General features: G+C 38.3%; 1 protein-coding gene across 3 annotated transcripts in view; it reads right to left on the bottom strand.

Annotated features, from left to right (window-relative positions):
- IFT43 (intraflagellar transport 43) overlaps positions 1–4,361 on the bottom strand; it is a 35,582-nt gene extending 31,221 nt beyond the window's left edge. The window contains exons 1-2 of one of the 3 annotated variants that reach the window (XM_067153549.2): positions 4,326–4,361; positions 722–859 (exon numbers count right to left, since the gene is read on the bottom strand). In XM_067153549.2, the coding sequence (XP_067009650.1) occupies positions 722–826 (105 nt within the window). In that variant the 5' untranslated portion in view covers positions 827–859; positions 4,326–4,361. Of the gene's footprint in view, positions 1–721; positions 860–1,242; positions 1,460–4,068; positions 4,225–4,325 lie in introns of those variants that run through there. The other 2 variants (XM_067153548.2, XM_067153550.2) reach the window with 2 other exon arrangements.
- Between the last annotated feature and the right edge of the window lie 10,906 nt (positions 4,362–15,267).

Raw genomic sequence — 15,267 nt, 5'->3', positions numbered from 1 at the left:
CCCCACCGTCGCCATAAAAATTATCTGAATCGGTGTGATATAAAGCCAAATGTAAAAAAATTGGTTTCAGTATTGAAGAGCATGTAAATGTGTCATATGGCTAATGCTATTTAATAATTACTGTGGTTAAACCAATGAAAATGTAATGTATGGTTACAACTAAACTTGGGTCTTTAAAATCATTTGTTAGGAAGCCCTCTTAATAAAAAATTATGGTTTGAAAATGTACATATGATTTATAACTGTTAGGTTCTTCAGTCTGCCAAAACAAATTTTGAGTAATACATTATAAACCCACCTGCTAAATAAAACATACGGTAACAGTATTATACACAGTTGTTTCTTTTTCAGGTAGTTTATAAAAGTATTACTCAAAGTTAGTTTTGTCAGACTGAAGGAACTAAGTTATAAATTAACTGCGTCGACTGAAAAGAGATGACTTCAGATATTACAAAAAAAAGTACATATGTACATAAAAGGGGCATCTCGCGATGTGGTGCCTGGGCCGGCCACCCCAAACCTCATGACAGCCCAGACAGATAAGCCTTATTGTCAATGAGGTTAGTTGAGGACTACAAAAAACTAGAAAATGAAACTGGCTGCACAACTGCAGCATAGTGAATTTTATTTTCCCAAAGAAAGTGGACTTATTGAGAAAGAACAGTAGTTAAAGTTTTAAAACTTATTTCAGAAATCTACAACACAGTATAATTATATTTACCTTTATGGGGCTCTTTAATCCAGATGACAGCTGACTGCTACCAGTATAAGTAGGACTGTCAATCAAATCATCTGGAGAACCTATATCATCATTCTGAGAGCCCATTACGTTCCTCCTGCGACCTCTCCTGGGTTTAGCCTACAAATTACAGCAAATTACTTAATAATGCCTGTAAATAATATTAACTGAAAATGTACCAAATTTATGTGTTTTATACTTTCTAGATATGCTATCATAAATCAGATTGTCCTTGGAATAACTGCTCGTGGGATATTAAATAAACAAATTAATAAATAAGTGAAATGATTATCTGCAGTGGTAAGGTCTGCTATGCAAGAATCCTGATCACTATCACCTCCATGAATGTGGAAAGAGTGGTGTCCTTAACCAAATTTTGTAGTGATTAACACAGAGAACTACATATGGCATTCTAAAGTGAACATTTATCCATGTATTTATGTATATATCTATCGCATGGCCATTGGCCGCATTAAAATTATATTAAGGTGGCAAACACTAACTTTGCTTCCAAGAGCAAAATCAAGTTCCTCGTCAGAATCCATTATTGCGGAGATGAACAAAGTTAAGTAGAAAGGATACGCTATGGTAATAGGTGTATATCTGCACAGAAATAGGAGCGATTTTCCACAATGTTTAATTCCACGTCTTTTTATCTGCGACCTGCGTTGTCTACTGCAGTCTACTGTCAGAGAGGATGTGTCTATTTCACTTCGGGACTTGTCACCATAGCAACCAACATAACAGCATAGCAACTTAGCAACCAATAGAATTTAATAATAAATTTTATTGCGCACAATGTGCATAGAAGTTCACAATTAGATAAGACAGCGTGGCGTCTAATGCGCTCTGCATAAGTGTTAGTCCTTAATAAATTCACTAATCGAGCAGGACCTCGAGGAACACTTCTGGATATGATATCTTTCACATACTTGGTCACATAGCCTACACACACAGTTTATGTTCGGATCGTGAAAAACTTTATTTTTGCACATCTTGAAATGGAATCCGTGTACAGCCAACCTCGTAACTATGTGTCTCAGTTGGTAGCCCGTTTCCATCCATTTTCGATTCGTCATGGCCTCCGTTGAGTAGAAGTCTTCCCAAATGTCCCTCTTTTTTTCTCTAAGTTTATGCAACAGGTTATCGTATGCTGCGCCTCCTGGTAAAACAAGATTGTATCTCAGGTCCTCAATCAGGAAGGTTTCTCTCGCGAGTTCATATACAAGTCGAGATCTTGTAGTCTTTGAAACACTGAGGACTCGCTTCAGATATCTGGATTTTATCTTTTCCAGGTCGTTTAATTGCTTCAAACTCAGAAATTCCCCTATGATCTCAAGCCCATAGGTTAACACTGGTAGCACTTTTACTCGAAAAAGCACCATGGCTGTATCCACTGCAATTTGTGTGATATTCTCGATGTCATTCATCGCTTTCAGAGCTGCAATAATTCTAGCTCTTATATGGATCCTGAAACTGCTGCATGTGGTCTGCAAGGTTACACCTAGGTATCTAAAACTGCTAACTCTGCGAAGGCGGACATTATTACACCATATGTGCTCTGTTTCCTTTAGCTTACCTCCTTTCCTGAATACGACTAGTTCAGTCTTATCCTCATTTATTTTCATTTCATTCTTGTTTGCCCAGTCCACTAACAAGTTCATCGCACGTTGTAGTTCTGTTATGTCTTCAGCCGCAATTGCCATGTCATCAGCATACAGGTACATTTCTGTGTCTGTATTTTCCTTTATCTCTGACACTACATCAGAGGTGAAAGCGTTAAATAATATAGGGCTAAGTGGATCACCTTGAAGAACTCCTATAGTCTGCGGTATCCAATCTGACGACCCAATGCCATCGTCCACCTGTATATAATTCTCAGCCAACAGGTTTGATATGAGTGTTGTGACATTAGATGTTCCGATTAACTTCTCCAGCTTATCTATGAGTAACCTTCTGTTTACCCAATCAAATGCCTTGGAGAAGTCAATGAATGCCACAAATAATTTGCCTCGTGGCATTTCTAGGGTGATACGAATATGATTCAGTAAATTCTCCAATGCCATAGTTGTAGATCTTTTCCGTCTGAATCCAAATTGCTCCTCTGGTAACAGTGCATCCAATTTATTCATCACTCTCTTCGTTAAGATCCTTGTCAGAAGTTTCAAACCTGTTTGTTCCATCGCGATCCCTCTGTAGGAATTCGGATCATCTGCGTCTCCTTTCCCCTTATATAGCATTCGGATTGTTGCCTTCCTCCAATCTGTTGGGACCCTTCCAGTTTCGAGGCATTTGTTCAGTAAGGCACTCCATACCGGTAACAATTCCCTCACTGTCTCTTTTAGATGCTCATTTCTGACTCCATCTGGTCCTGGTGTTCTATTGCGCCTTCCTTCCTTGATGGCCTGAACGATTTCATTTTCCGTTATTAAATTTGATGGTTCTCTGTGATCTGGACATCTGAATGTTGGTCTCGTATCTCTCAAAGCAATTGTTTTGTTGAGGTGTGATTTCCATGTTTCCATATCAATCTTAGAATGTATTTTGCTCGTTTTCGGCCGTAGAGTCTTGTATGGATCCAATTTAGCTTCTTCTATGATCCTCTTCTGTTGTTCTTCTATGTACTGAATCTTTTTTCTCTTCAGGAGCTCTTTGTACTGAACTCTCTGTTGCCGGTACTCTTCCAAGTTTTCTCTGTTCCTTATTTCTCTTGCCCTGTTCAATTTTTCTAATGTACTTCTCCTTGCCTCATAACATTGTTTGTCGAACCAAGGTTTTGACTTTCTTGTCCCCAAACTTAGAGGAGCCGCTTCCTCATAGCAACTTGCTATCCACCATGCTGCGGAATCTATTTCACCTTCATCTATCATTTTCTTCACCTCGTTGATCTGGCTTGTCTTTGCTTTCACTTTGTTTATGTCTATATTCTTTCTGATTTTGGCTCCTTTTCTTAATTCAGCCACCTCTTCCGTCTTCGTGATAATGTCTGTGCTCACTGGTAAGTGCTTTCTTACAATGGAGCCATCTTTGAGGACCAGCTTTGTTGTTCCCAATGTTATGAGACCCCTTGAAAGCATTAAATCTATTGTGCTGCCTCCATTTGGTCCTATGTATGTCCATTCCTGTTTCTTGTTTAACAGCACAAATCCACTGTGCCTCAGGTAGTCCATAACATCTTCAGTTTTCCAGCTGTGTTTATCTACTGGACAGTTTTAGCAAATACAGGTTCTAAGCCAGGTAGCGTAATCAAAGAACGCACTGGTTAACTTCAAAAATCATTAACACTACATGCTTTGTATCCTAATCGAATTTAATAAAATAAAACATACAACTCAATGTTCAAAGTATTAAGTCTTTGGTATTTTATATAGTCAAGCTTTCACTGCTAAACCGTTGCCTACGAGCCGATACGAGCTACGACTGAACATAGCAAGTGTTGAGCTTAGAGGCCTTGCTGTTCTTGAAGTGGATTTGGGCTCGTTATAATAATAATAAATGTTTTATTGCGCACAAATGTGCATGGAAAAAAATTCTTATGAGCAGTCGTCTGTACAGAATTTTGTTAAGGATTCTATTCTCAGTTTACATTTAAGTATTATCCGCACACTTTATCTTGGTGCATTTGCGTACAGCGGTGAGGAGTTAGGCCCCATTCATAAATGCAAACGTAACCGTAAACTTAACGACGTAACGTAACCGTAAAATTAACGTAAAATTTGTGGTATTCACAATGGAGGAACGTAACATTAACGTAAAGAGTACACAGCAGCCAATCAAAACACTGCCATGTTATTTAGTACGGAAGTCAGGTTTTGGGCTATCATGCAGTTTTATATTTCAATACCACGATGGAATCAAACAACGTGGTAGCGGAATCCATATTACTTCAAACATCTATTGCTTTGCTCCTGGGAGCTGTGTAGGCCTACGGTACCTGAAAAGACGATCTAAACAACGGTGCAGAAAATGGGTTCATCCCTTGAATCAAAGAAAGTTATCTCAAGGCGATTTCGGTAATCTACTGTAAGAAATGACCCTCATCAGTTCGTTTTGGACATGCGGATGAAACCTGAACTGTTTGCCTTTCTTACGATTTGCTTCCCCTTTTGTAATAAAAAGAAATGTAAAAGGTCTCCTTTACCGACATCTATGACCCTATCTATCACACCCCGATGAGATCTCTGGATCTATTTGTTTGGATGATATCGTTTTCGTAAACTAGTAGTCCGTCATAATGTTAAGAAATATACAGGGACACTGTTTTATTTATGACAGGGATATTTTCTCGTCCGTTTGCTAGCGCTGCGAGCTTGTCTCCCGCCATTTATTGTCAAATTTCATTACTACAGGATATTAATTTCCACCTATTATTTTTCGGTACAGCGTATTTGTAATTATTTTTCCTTCTATCATGCATAGCCTATACACAAAGATTATTTTGAAAGAGAATTACAAGTGTTTCGTCGAAAGAAGTCATTATATCGTACACAACACACAATGTTTACCTCTGCTCTGATTGGCTGGTTCAAAGTTAACGTAAAATTAACCGCAAGAGCTTGGAGTTTGCAATCCCTTAATTTTACGGACTCGCAGTTAAGTTTACGTCGGCGCATTGTGAATGGTTCCATTAGATAAGATGGCCGCTAACTTCTAAGTTAACGTTAATTTTAAGTTTACGTTACGTTTGCATTGTGAATGGGGCTTATTAGAAGTTAGCGGCCATCTTATCTAATGGAACCATTCGCAAATGCGCCGACGTAAACTCAACTGCGAGTCCGTAAAATTAAGGGATTGCAAACTCCAAGCTCTTGCGGTTAATTTTACGTTAACTTTAAGAACCAGCCAATCAGAGCAGAGGTAAACATTGTGTGTTGTGCACGATATAATGACTTCTTTCGACGAAACACTTGTAATTCACTTTCAAAATAATCTTTGTGTGTAGGCTATGTATGATAGAAGGAAAAAGAATTGCAAATACGCTGTACCGAAAAATAATAGGTGGAAATAAATATCCTGTAGCAATGAAATCTGACGGTAAATGGCGGGAGACAAGCTCGCAGCGCTGGCGAACGGACGAGAGAATATCGCTGTCATAAATAAAACAGTGTCCCTGTATATTTCTTAACATTATGACGGACTACTAGTTTACGAAAACGATATCATCCAAACACCTCATCGGGGTGTGATAGACAGGGTAATACTCGTAGATGTCGGTAAAGGAGACCTTACATTTCTTTTTATTAGAAAAGGGGAAGCAAATCGTAAGAAAGGCAAACAAGCCAGGTTTCATCCGCAAGTCCAAAACGAAATGATGAGGGTCATACAGTAGATTACCGAAATCGCCCTGAGATAACCTTCTTTGATTCAAGAGATGAACCCATTTTCTGCACCGTTGTTTAGATCGCCTTTTCAGGTATCGTACGCCTACACAGCTCCCAGGAGCAAAGCAATAGATGTTTGAAGTAATATGGATTCCGCTACCACGTTGTTTGATTCCATCGAGGTATTGAAATATAAAACTGCGTGATAGCCCAAAACCTGACTTCCGTACTAAATAACATGGCAGTGTTTTGATTGGCTGCTGTGTACTCTTTACGTTAATGTTACGTTCCTCCATTGTGAATACCACAAATTTTACGTTAATTTTACGGTTACGTTACGTCGTTAAGTTTCTGGTTACGTTTGCATTGTTGCTTGCTTGCTTGCTGATGCTTATGGGCTGTGTCTACATTTCACCCAGTCAATACTCCCTTGCTCATGTAATAGCACTAGTATAAATGAAAACTTGCAAGTAGATTACAAAAACACTATTCTTCACTATATCACATAATAACCCTAGCTTGCTAGAGCACACTGTTCTCATACGAGAGACTTCCGTTCTTGCAATCACACTTCTTCTAAAGTGTCACACACTCTGATAATCCGAAATAGCACTCTCAAGTAATACACTAATACTATGAGGAATCACTCAAATGGAACCATCAAAAACATGAGAACATCTCACCATATATTGCGGACAGAATTATAACACGATATTGGCTTCATCCAGAAACAAATTTAGAACTCTAATAATCTCGACTGTAGGATTACAGAGCAAACAAGAAACACTGGTTGGAAATACCTGCTTGAGTCGCTTGAGATTATCATAAGTTTTTTACGGGGGGTTGTCATATAAAGAACATTCAAATAAGATGTGGTTGGAGTCGCCATTAATAATATTTGTACCACACGAACAGTGTGTATCCTGCGTTAAATGGAAACGAGATCTATATCGTGGCGTAAGGGCATGATTAAACCGTAACCGAATGATGTTAATAATATGTCGTCTAGAATATGATCCTCGTATAAACCATGGTTTAACCAGAATTGTTGGTTGTAAATGATAATAAAAGTTACCTTTGACTTGTGCAGTCTGTCGCCAGTAATTCTGCCATTCTTGACGACCGGCTTGTCGGATAACAACTACATAGTCAGAAGCAGGAACAATATTGTTAGTATTCGGAACAGGGAGACGAGAAGCTTGTTTTGCAAGACAATCTACTTTTTCATTTCCTAAGATACCCACATGGCCTGGTACCCATACCAAAGTTATGTAAATACCGAAGTTGTCAAGCATTTATAGGAGACTCTTGACATTGTATACATACCAATTATAGGATAACTCGTACGAGACCAAAGACTGTAATGCACTCAGCGAATCCGTATAGATCGTAACTCGCGTATAGCCCTGACGCTGCACAAAAAGTAGAGCCTGCTGTATAGCGAATAGCTCCGCAGTAAAAATCGAACAATCACTAGGTAAACCATATTGTTTTTTAACATTTAGAGAAGGTATATAATAAGCGGACCCAACTCCAGTAATGTTCTTGGCCCCATCTGTAAAAATGTTTATGCTTTGTGGAATATTGGAAAGTTTCACTCTTTTAACAGGACGAATCTCGGTCCCCTGCAAACAAATAACGTTAGTATAGCCATTACGTATAGGCCATATTATTTGAGGCTTATAATAAGAAACCGGATAGGGTAAGGTATAGGGCATTACGTTAACACTGTGTATTAATGTATACTGTTTCGACTTCAATGTAGTATAAGCATGAAACAGAACTGGCAATCGTCGTAAACCCTGACGCAACGTTTGCATTGTGAATGGGGCCTTTAGGAGGGAGCTGTCCCGTTATCGATAGTGCTGCCAACGGAATGAAAATAAAATCTGAATTGAATCGAGAATATGATCGATCGATATGAAATTTCAAAACCGTTATCATCTTAAACCAACAACTATGTCACATACACATTATATAACATTATAAAACATTCCTCGATGCGAATCTTGTTCCTAGCATGAATTCTATACTTTGGCTTTGTTGTGTAAACAACAACAGTACTAGTAAGTAAAGTGTACGCAAGATGTCGCACAACGATGCTTAAGCGATTCATAGTTTGTGTTTCAAAGGTTGCCAATTACGAATCTCGAAGATCGCCGAGATCGACCGATTCAGCACAAGAGTGTAAATGCACCAAGATACAGTGTGTGGATAATACGTGTACGTGATAGCGTGCACAAAGTTCGCCGCATCTTTTGCACCTGCAGTCTTGTCTTGTCTTGTCTTGTCTTGTCTTGTCTTGTCTTGTCTTGTCTTGTCTTGTCTTGTCTTGTCTTGTCTTGTCTTGTCTTGTCTTGATGGGATAATTTAAAGGGCTTCGGCAGTCCGGACTTGGCTCATGAAAGCTCGCTTTAATATACAGGCGTTGGTGAAACCCATGGACTCAAAGTCTGGTCACGACGTGTCTGAGTCCAGTTGCGGTCGATCATCGCATCACACTGGTAAAAGTCCCACCATATGCTGTCTCTCTTTTGTTGAAGCTCTTGTAGGAGTTCCCTATGCGCTGGGGTGGCAGGGAGCAGTAGTTTTAAACGCAGCTCTTCCACAAAGAATAATTCCCTCGACAGTTGGTATGCGGGGCTTTACGGAGTGTACTTTGATAGGCAAAGTATTTTCTTTAAATAGAATGCTTTCACCTTCATTATACTATGTAGCTGCCTCTTTCCAAGATATATCCATATATTTTCTAATCCATAGGTGGCTAGAGGACAAACCTTAAGATGAAATAACTCGATGGTACATGATAGTGAGAGATGGCTCAAAGATCTGATGTCGTTAATGGATTTTATGACAGCATTTAGTCGGTCTTTTACATGTAAAGAGAACACGTTCCCCGATGTTTGAAAACTGACTCCTAGGTACTTAAAATTTGTGACTGACTTTAGTTGCTGGTCATTGATTAAGAATGTTCCCCGTTTTCCTCCTATCCTGAAGGTCAGAGAGACAGTCTTATCTTAATTTAACCTCAGCTGGTTCTCTTCTGCCCATTTCGTAACTTTATTAAAAGTAGTCTGCAAATCTAACTGAGAAGTTGACGTCAGAACCATGTCATCTGCATACGTGAGAATATTGACATTTTCTGAATCTATTCTTTGTACGATGTCAGCTGTGGCGGCAATGAAAAGCAATGGGCTTAGGGGGTCGCCTTGAAGGAGGCCAATGGTTTGAAGTACCGTATCGGATATGACTTGGTGATGCCATCACTAATCTCTACCCAGCTATCTGTAAGGAGATTCTTGATGCTTGGAAGTAGATAACAACTAGGCCCGACGATGTTTCGCAACTTCTCTAATACGATAACTCTATTGATCGTATCAAAAGCCTTAGAATAATCAATAAAGATTGTATGAAGTTTTCCCTTTGGAATTGCGAGAGCTTCATTAATATACTGTTGTAAACAATCGATTGCTTGAATGGTTGATCTTCTTCTTCTGAAGCCAAACTGGGAATCTGGGAGCTTGTCGTCTATTAATATTGTGAGGCGCTTACATACTAACTGAGTCAGTGTCTTTAAGAATGTGCATTCCAGAGCAATTCCTCTGTACGAATTAGGGGCTGTGGTATCACCTTCGCCCTTATACATCATTTTTATTGTGGACTTAGCCCAGCTGTCTGGTATCGTACCCTGTTGTAAACATTCATTCAATAACTGGCAGATGGATACTTTCAACACTGGGAATATCCCTTTCAAATGTTCATTATAAATGATATCTGGACCACATGCTTTCCCATTTTTTGGGCTCGTTATGTCACCCAGACACAATACTTGATTATATTTGTACTAGTTCTACACTCGCACACAATTCCGATAAAGTAGGACACCAATGCTGTTCGCAATTTTCTCTGATTGATAAGTACTTGAAGATTGTTGTTGTTGTTGTTGTTGTTGTTGTTGTTGATGATGATGATGCTTTTTGGGCTTTTCTCGAAGATATTTCACCCAGTCTATAATCCCTTACTTGCTGAATAACACTGGTACAATTGGACACTTCAATCCATGAAAACCCGTTCTTGTGTTTTGAAAGGGATGCACACCACTGTATTCCACTATATCACTCTGTAATTCCTTACTTGCTGAATAACACTGGTACAAATGAACACTTCAATTCCTTAAAAGCCGCTTCTTTAAAAGAGACACACTCTACTGTATTCCACTATATCACTCTCACTGAATACTCCACAAATATGATGAATCACCCCAATGGAATTAGAAGCGTATGAATACGATCCTCCATACACTACATAGAACTTTATAACACAATATTTGCTTCATCCAAAAACGTCTTGATGACTCTGATGATCTCAGCAGAAGGATTGCATAGCAAACAAAAAACACTGGTTGGAAAAACCTGCTTAAGTCGCTTTAGACTACTAATAAGCTTTCTACGAGGAGTCTCATATAAGGGACACTGAAAAAATAAGTGATTTGCATCTCCAGCGCGAGAACCACACAGGCAGGTTGCCTCCTGCGTTAAATGGAACCGAAATTTATATTGAGGCGTGAGGGCATGATTAAAACGCAAACTAATAATGTTTGAAATATGTCTTCTGGAATATGATCCTCTCATATACCATGGCTTCACCGGGATAGTTGTTTGTAGTTGAAAATAAAAGGAACCTTTGACTTGTGCAGTCCTTCTCCATTCATTTTGCCATTCATTACGAGCAGAGTGTTTAAGCACAGCAACATAATCTGACGAAGGAACTGTATGATTAGAAAGCGGCACGGGGAGGCGAGAAGCCTGATTTGCTAGGAAATCCGCTTGTTGATTACCCAAAATACTCATATGTCCAGGCACCGGAATTATCAATCATACAAAGAAGACTTTTGACGTTATATACATACCAATTATAAGTTAGAGTATTAGAGATCAGGGACTGTAATATGCTCAGCGCATCTGTATATAACGTAACTCGTTTATAGTCATGCCGCTGAATAAAGAGCAAAGCTTGTTGGATAGCGAATAATTCTGCAGTAAATATCGAACAATCACTATGTAAACCATATTGTTTCCTGACATTTATAGAAGGTATACAGAATGCAGCTCCAACTCCAGTGGTATTCTTTGCACCGTCTGTAAATATCTCTATGCTTGTAGGGTTACAGGAAAGTTTCAACTTTTTAGCAGGCACTTGACCTTGCTCCTGTACAGATATGACAGTTGAATAGTTACTGCGGGTAGGCCATATTATCTGTGGCCGGTAATGAACAACGGAATACGGTAAAGTGTTGGGTATTAAAGTTTCACTTTGCAGTACTGTATCTTGGAACGACTTCAAAGCATCAGAGGCATAATATAAAGCAGGCAGTATGCGCGGACCTTGACGCCGGGTGGAAGAATACTCATGTAGGAGTTGCAATTTCGGGATTAATGGGTGCCTCGTAAGGGAGAATTTTTTAAGTATATATTGCATAGAAAGCGTTTTTCTGCGTACATATAAGGGAGGTTCGCAGGATTCCACCAAAAGTGCGTTAGTAGGTGATGATTTCAGAGCTCCTATACAAGTGCGCAGTGCTATAGATTGACATATATTAAGAATATTCAAATTTGTGAACGCTGCCATGTCAAAGATATGTGCTCCATAGTCCAGGATTGATCTTATAGTGGACCTGTACAGTGATATCGCCACACACGGGTCAGCTCCCCATTGTCTACGGTTAACAAATTTTAGTATCTGTATATATTGATCACTTTTCGAGCGTAAGTAGAGGAAATGCTGCTTCCATGTAAGCTTATGATCTATGAATAATCCTAAATATTTATGTTGATTAACGATAGGGATTTCATACACATCAAACGAGATCGGCTAGCGATCATAAGTACGATGGTGGGTGAAGATCATCGCTCGATATTTGGTGATAGAAAGATGAAGTCCATGAGAATCCAACCATGCCATGGCCTCGCTAAGCGTGTATACGATATGCTGTCTACAAACCTGCAGATTCTCGTTCGTATAATAAACAAAAAAGTAATCTGCGAACGACCAAAGCGGAGAATGACTGATTCAAAATCCGTCATAAATATAGCAAAAAGAATGCCGCTCAATATATCTCCCTGGGGTAAACCTGAACTCACCTTACGAGGCGGTATTGTACAGTATATTGTGACATTTTAAACGACAATGGTCTATATATAAGTAGGTGTCGAAGAATGGTAATAATTTCCACAGGTATTTTAAGAGCTGCAAGTTTATCCCATAGGATATTCAGTGGTACAGAGTCGTAGGCCCGTTGAATATCTAGAAAAACCGCAATTGTGCTGTGCTTCGTATGACGGGCGAGTAACAAGCCAATGACGAACATATTAAACGCATCATATTGCCCCCTTTTTTCCCGAGCTAAGCCCAGCCATCGAGCGAGAGATCCCAAGGTGGACCGTTCGATCGTTGGCTATCACTTTCTAGAGGCATTTAAGGGATGTCAAGGATTGATGACCAAGCAGGATAAAAAGAAATGTTAGAACAACACTCTGACATTTATTCACATAAGCAAACAATAAATGAAAATATTCTTACTAATATTTTGTTTTACATAGAACTTCCATAATATTGGATTTCTTCCTCCTTATTTAGAGTGACACGTGTTCTTAATCTCCAGCCTTACTGTGCTGTAATGAAAACCAAAGAAAAATTAGGCCTCTTGCCTTCCCAAATCAAAATATTTGATTGAAAGAATTTAAATAAATTAACATAGAAGCTCATAAAATAATTAACAGCTGTCTTGCTAACGAGGGTTTTACAATAAATGTGTTCAAAGCTTTACCAATTCAAAGTAGTCTCAACACGTGGTTTTAAGACGTACTCAACTGAATTTATCATTTACAGTATTTAATATTAGTCAATGACACCAACATGAACTTCAGTAGAAAATGAAAATTGATTTCAAAATTCTCAAAAAAAATTAATTATTATTTTGATTATTATTATTATTATTATTATTATTATTATTATTATTATTATTATTATTATTATTATTATGATTATTATTATTATTGATTTTTTCATCATTTAATTAACCTATGTTTCATTGTCACACGATCGTGTTCTCATTCTTTTCCACTGCATCATTTACCCAATGATCGTCATTAGCATTTCAGAATAATTATTTTCAATTAATTATTATGACTTATTTTCACCATAACTCAAAGTAATCATGCGGCTGACGACTTCTACCTCTGATCCTTGTATTTCATTTCGATTCAAATTAATCTTAAAATATTTCAAAGTTCAACTATAAATGAGTCAGAAATTTACATTATCCACGTGTGAGCTAGTTAAATAAATTTTATTTACAAATCGAGTGCCTTCGAAAAATAACGAGATGATCTTTCCTTTTAAATCTCGATAATGAAGAAAATAAATCTTTTTCTAGTCTTCCTCGACTTAAGTTGATCAAATTTTCCCTTAAGGGCATGAAAATTACTTCTTAAGGCAACACACAACGATGAGTGTAATCTGCGTCGCAGCAAGTGCACGACCAGATCAAATTAAATGGGACCAACATGATACAAGAGAAATATACATATTTACATGCACACACACATTCACACTAGGAAACACGGCTTTTATGTACATTATTTACATCGAATCCTGTTTTGGCAAGTTTATTCATTATTTTTACGAGTGGACAGATCGCGTAATATCTAGCAGAAATAATCTGTGTACTGAAATTATCCTTCATTAATGGTGGCTAGTGATCGAAGTCATGGGTATCACTTGGTAGAAACACATTTCACATATCAACGTAAGTTCATCTAACTCATGACATTTTAATGGAAGATTCTAGTAAAATCCATAAGCACTACCATCGTTTGGGCTAAAGGTTGAAACTATCGCGAGCGTGAGCCTTAATCGTACTATTTTTATTCCCTACCTGTGAAATACACTCGCAACACGTGCTCCAATAATTACAATCTATCTTGCGCTCCCAATACACAAGAATAAGTCAACTATCATCATTAAATCATCAATTGCTCAATTATACGTCAAATATCCCTCAGGATTGGTCATATTCCAGACCCTTCGTGAACAGAGCACATTCAATCTCACATATAAGGACTCTACAGTAATTTTATGGCTCACGAGCGTTTAATTCTGTTTTACCCGATCTTTAGTCAATATTATTATTATTTAAGTGATTATTACATCTACTGATCCTCGTGGAATATCGTAAAATTAGATGACTTCATCATAAATACAACAAGTGATCATGAAAGACACTAGGTTCGACACTATTCACTCAAAATATATACGCAAATTTCAGTCCAGTAACTTTCAGCATTACAAGGAAAGTAGATTTATCGTGTGGTCAGTGATTATTAAGTATAAAGCTCCTAAGCATGGGAAGTCATTCAAAGACAACCTACATGTCTACTCTAATAGATTCCAAAATTTCACTCACACGTACCTAGTCTACCACGACACGTTAAGAAGTGGAAAAATGAAATATTTCTAACTACAACAAACTAATAGATCTACGACTTAAAGAAGAAAGACCTCTAGTTGTACAAAAGGTAAGACAGATAAATTAAATTAAAAAGGTACTCAAGTTTTAGATGGAGTTCGATTCCCGTCGACAGTCAATTATTCTAGCATTTTCCTCCGGTCAGTCTCCTTCCAATTACCAGATACGCCTCACATTTTACAGCTCCATGGAGGCTCTGTAGCAGGTGTCCCTCGATGAAGTTATGTTGTCGGTAGTTGTGGAATTATCCATCTTGAGGTGTTCAACTTCTAAGACGACTTCCGTAGAACGCCGGTCACAAGCTGTAAATGAGATGATAAAATTAAGTATTTTGCACAAGCACACGTCGAATATTAATAGCTCGTCTACACAGTCACACTTAACTTGGTTCTTAAGGCGTTTTTATTCCATAGGAATTCACTAATTCTCGCTAAATTCTGGCAGAACGGGTGTTGACTTGAACTGGGAATTACTTCTCCACGTGGTCCGATAACGTGGTGTCCCACACAGCAGCACAGCGAAGAATATTCAGGGTAAGAGCAGGATATTCAGAGAGTAAGAGAGCGATTTTCTCGAAACAAGGCCTTTTTATCTTATCAGCCTGGGAGGTGTGATCTTCAACGAGAACGGTAATTGGCTGATGGTCTCATTTAATTGGCTCAGACTATTCCAGATTGTGA

This window comes from Anabrus simplex, chromosome 9 (genome assembly GCF_040414725.1).
Source record: "Anabrus simplex isolate iqAnaSimp1 chromosome 9, ASM4041472v1, whole genome shotgun sequence".
Classification (NCBI taxonomy): Eukaryota; Metazoa; Arthropoda; class Insecta; order Orthoptera; family Tettigoniidae; genus Anabrus; species Anabrus simplex.
This window is presented reverse-complemented; position numbering and strand designations above follow the sequence as displayed.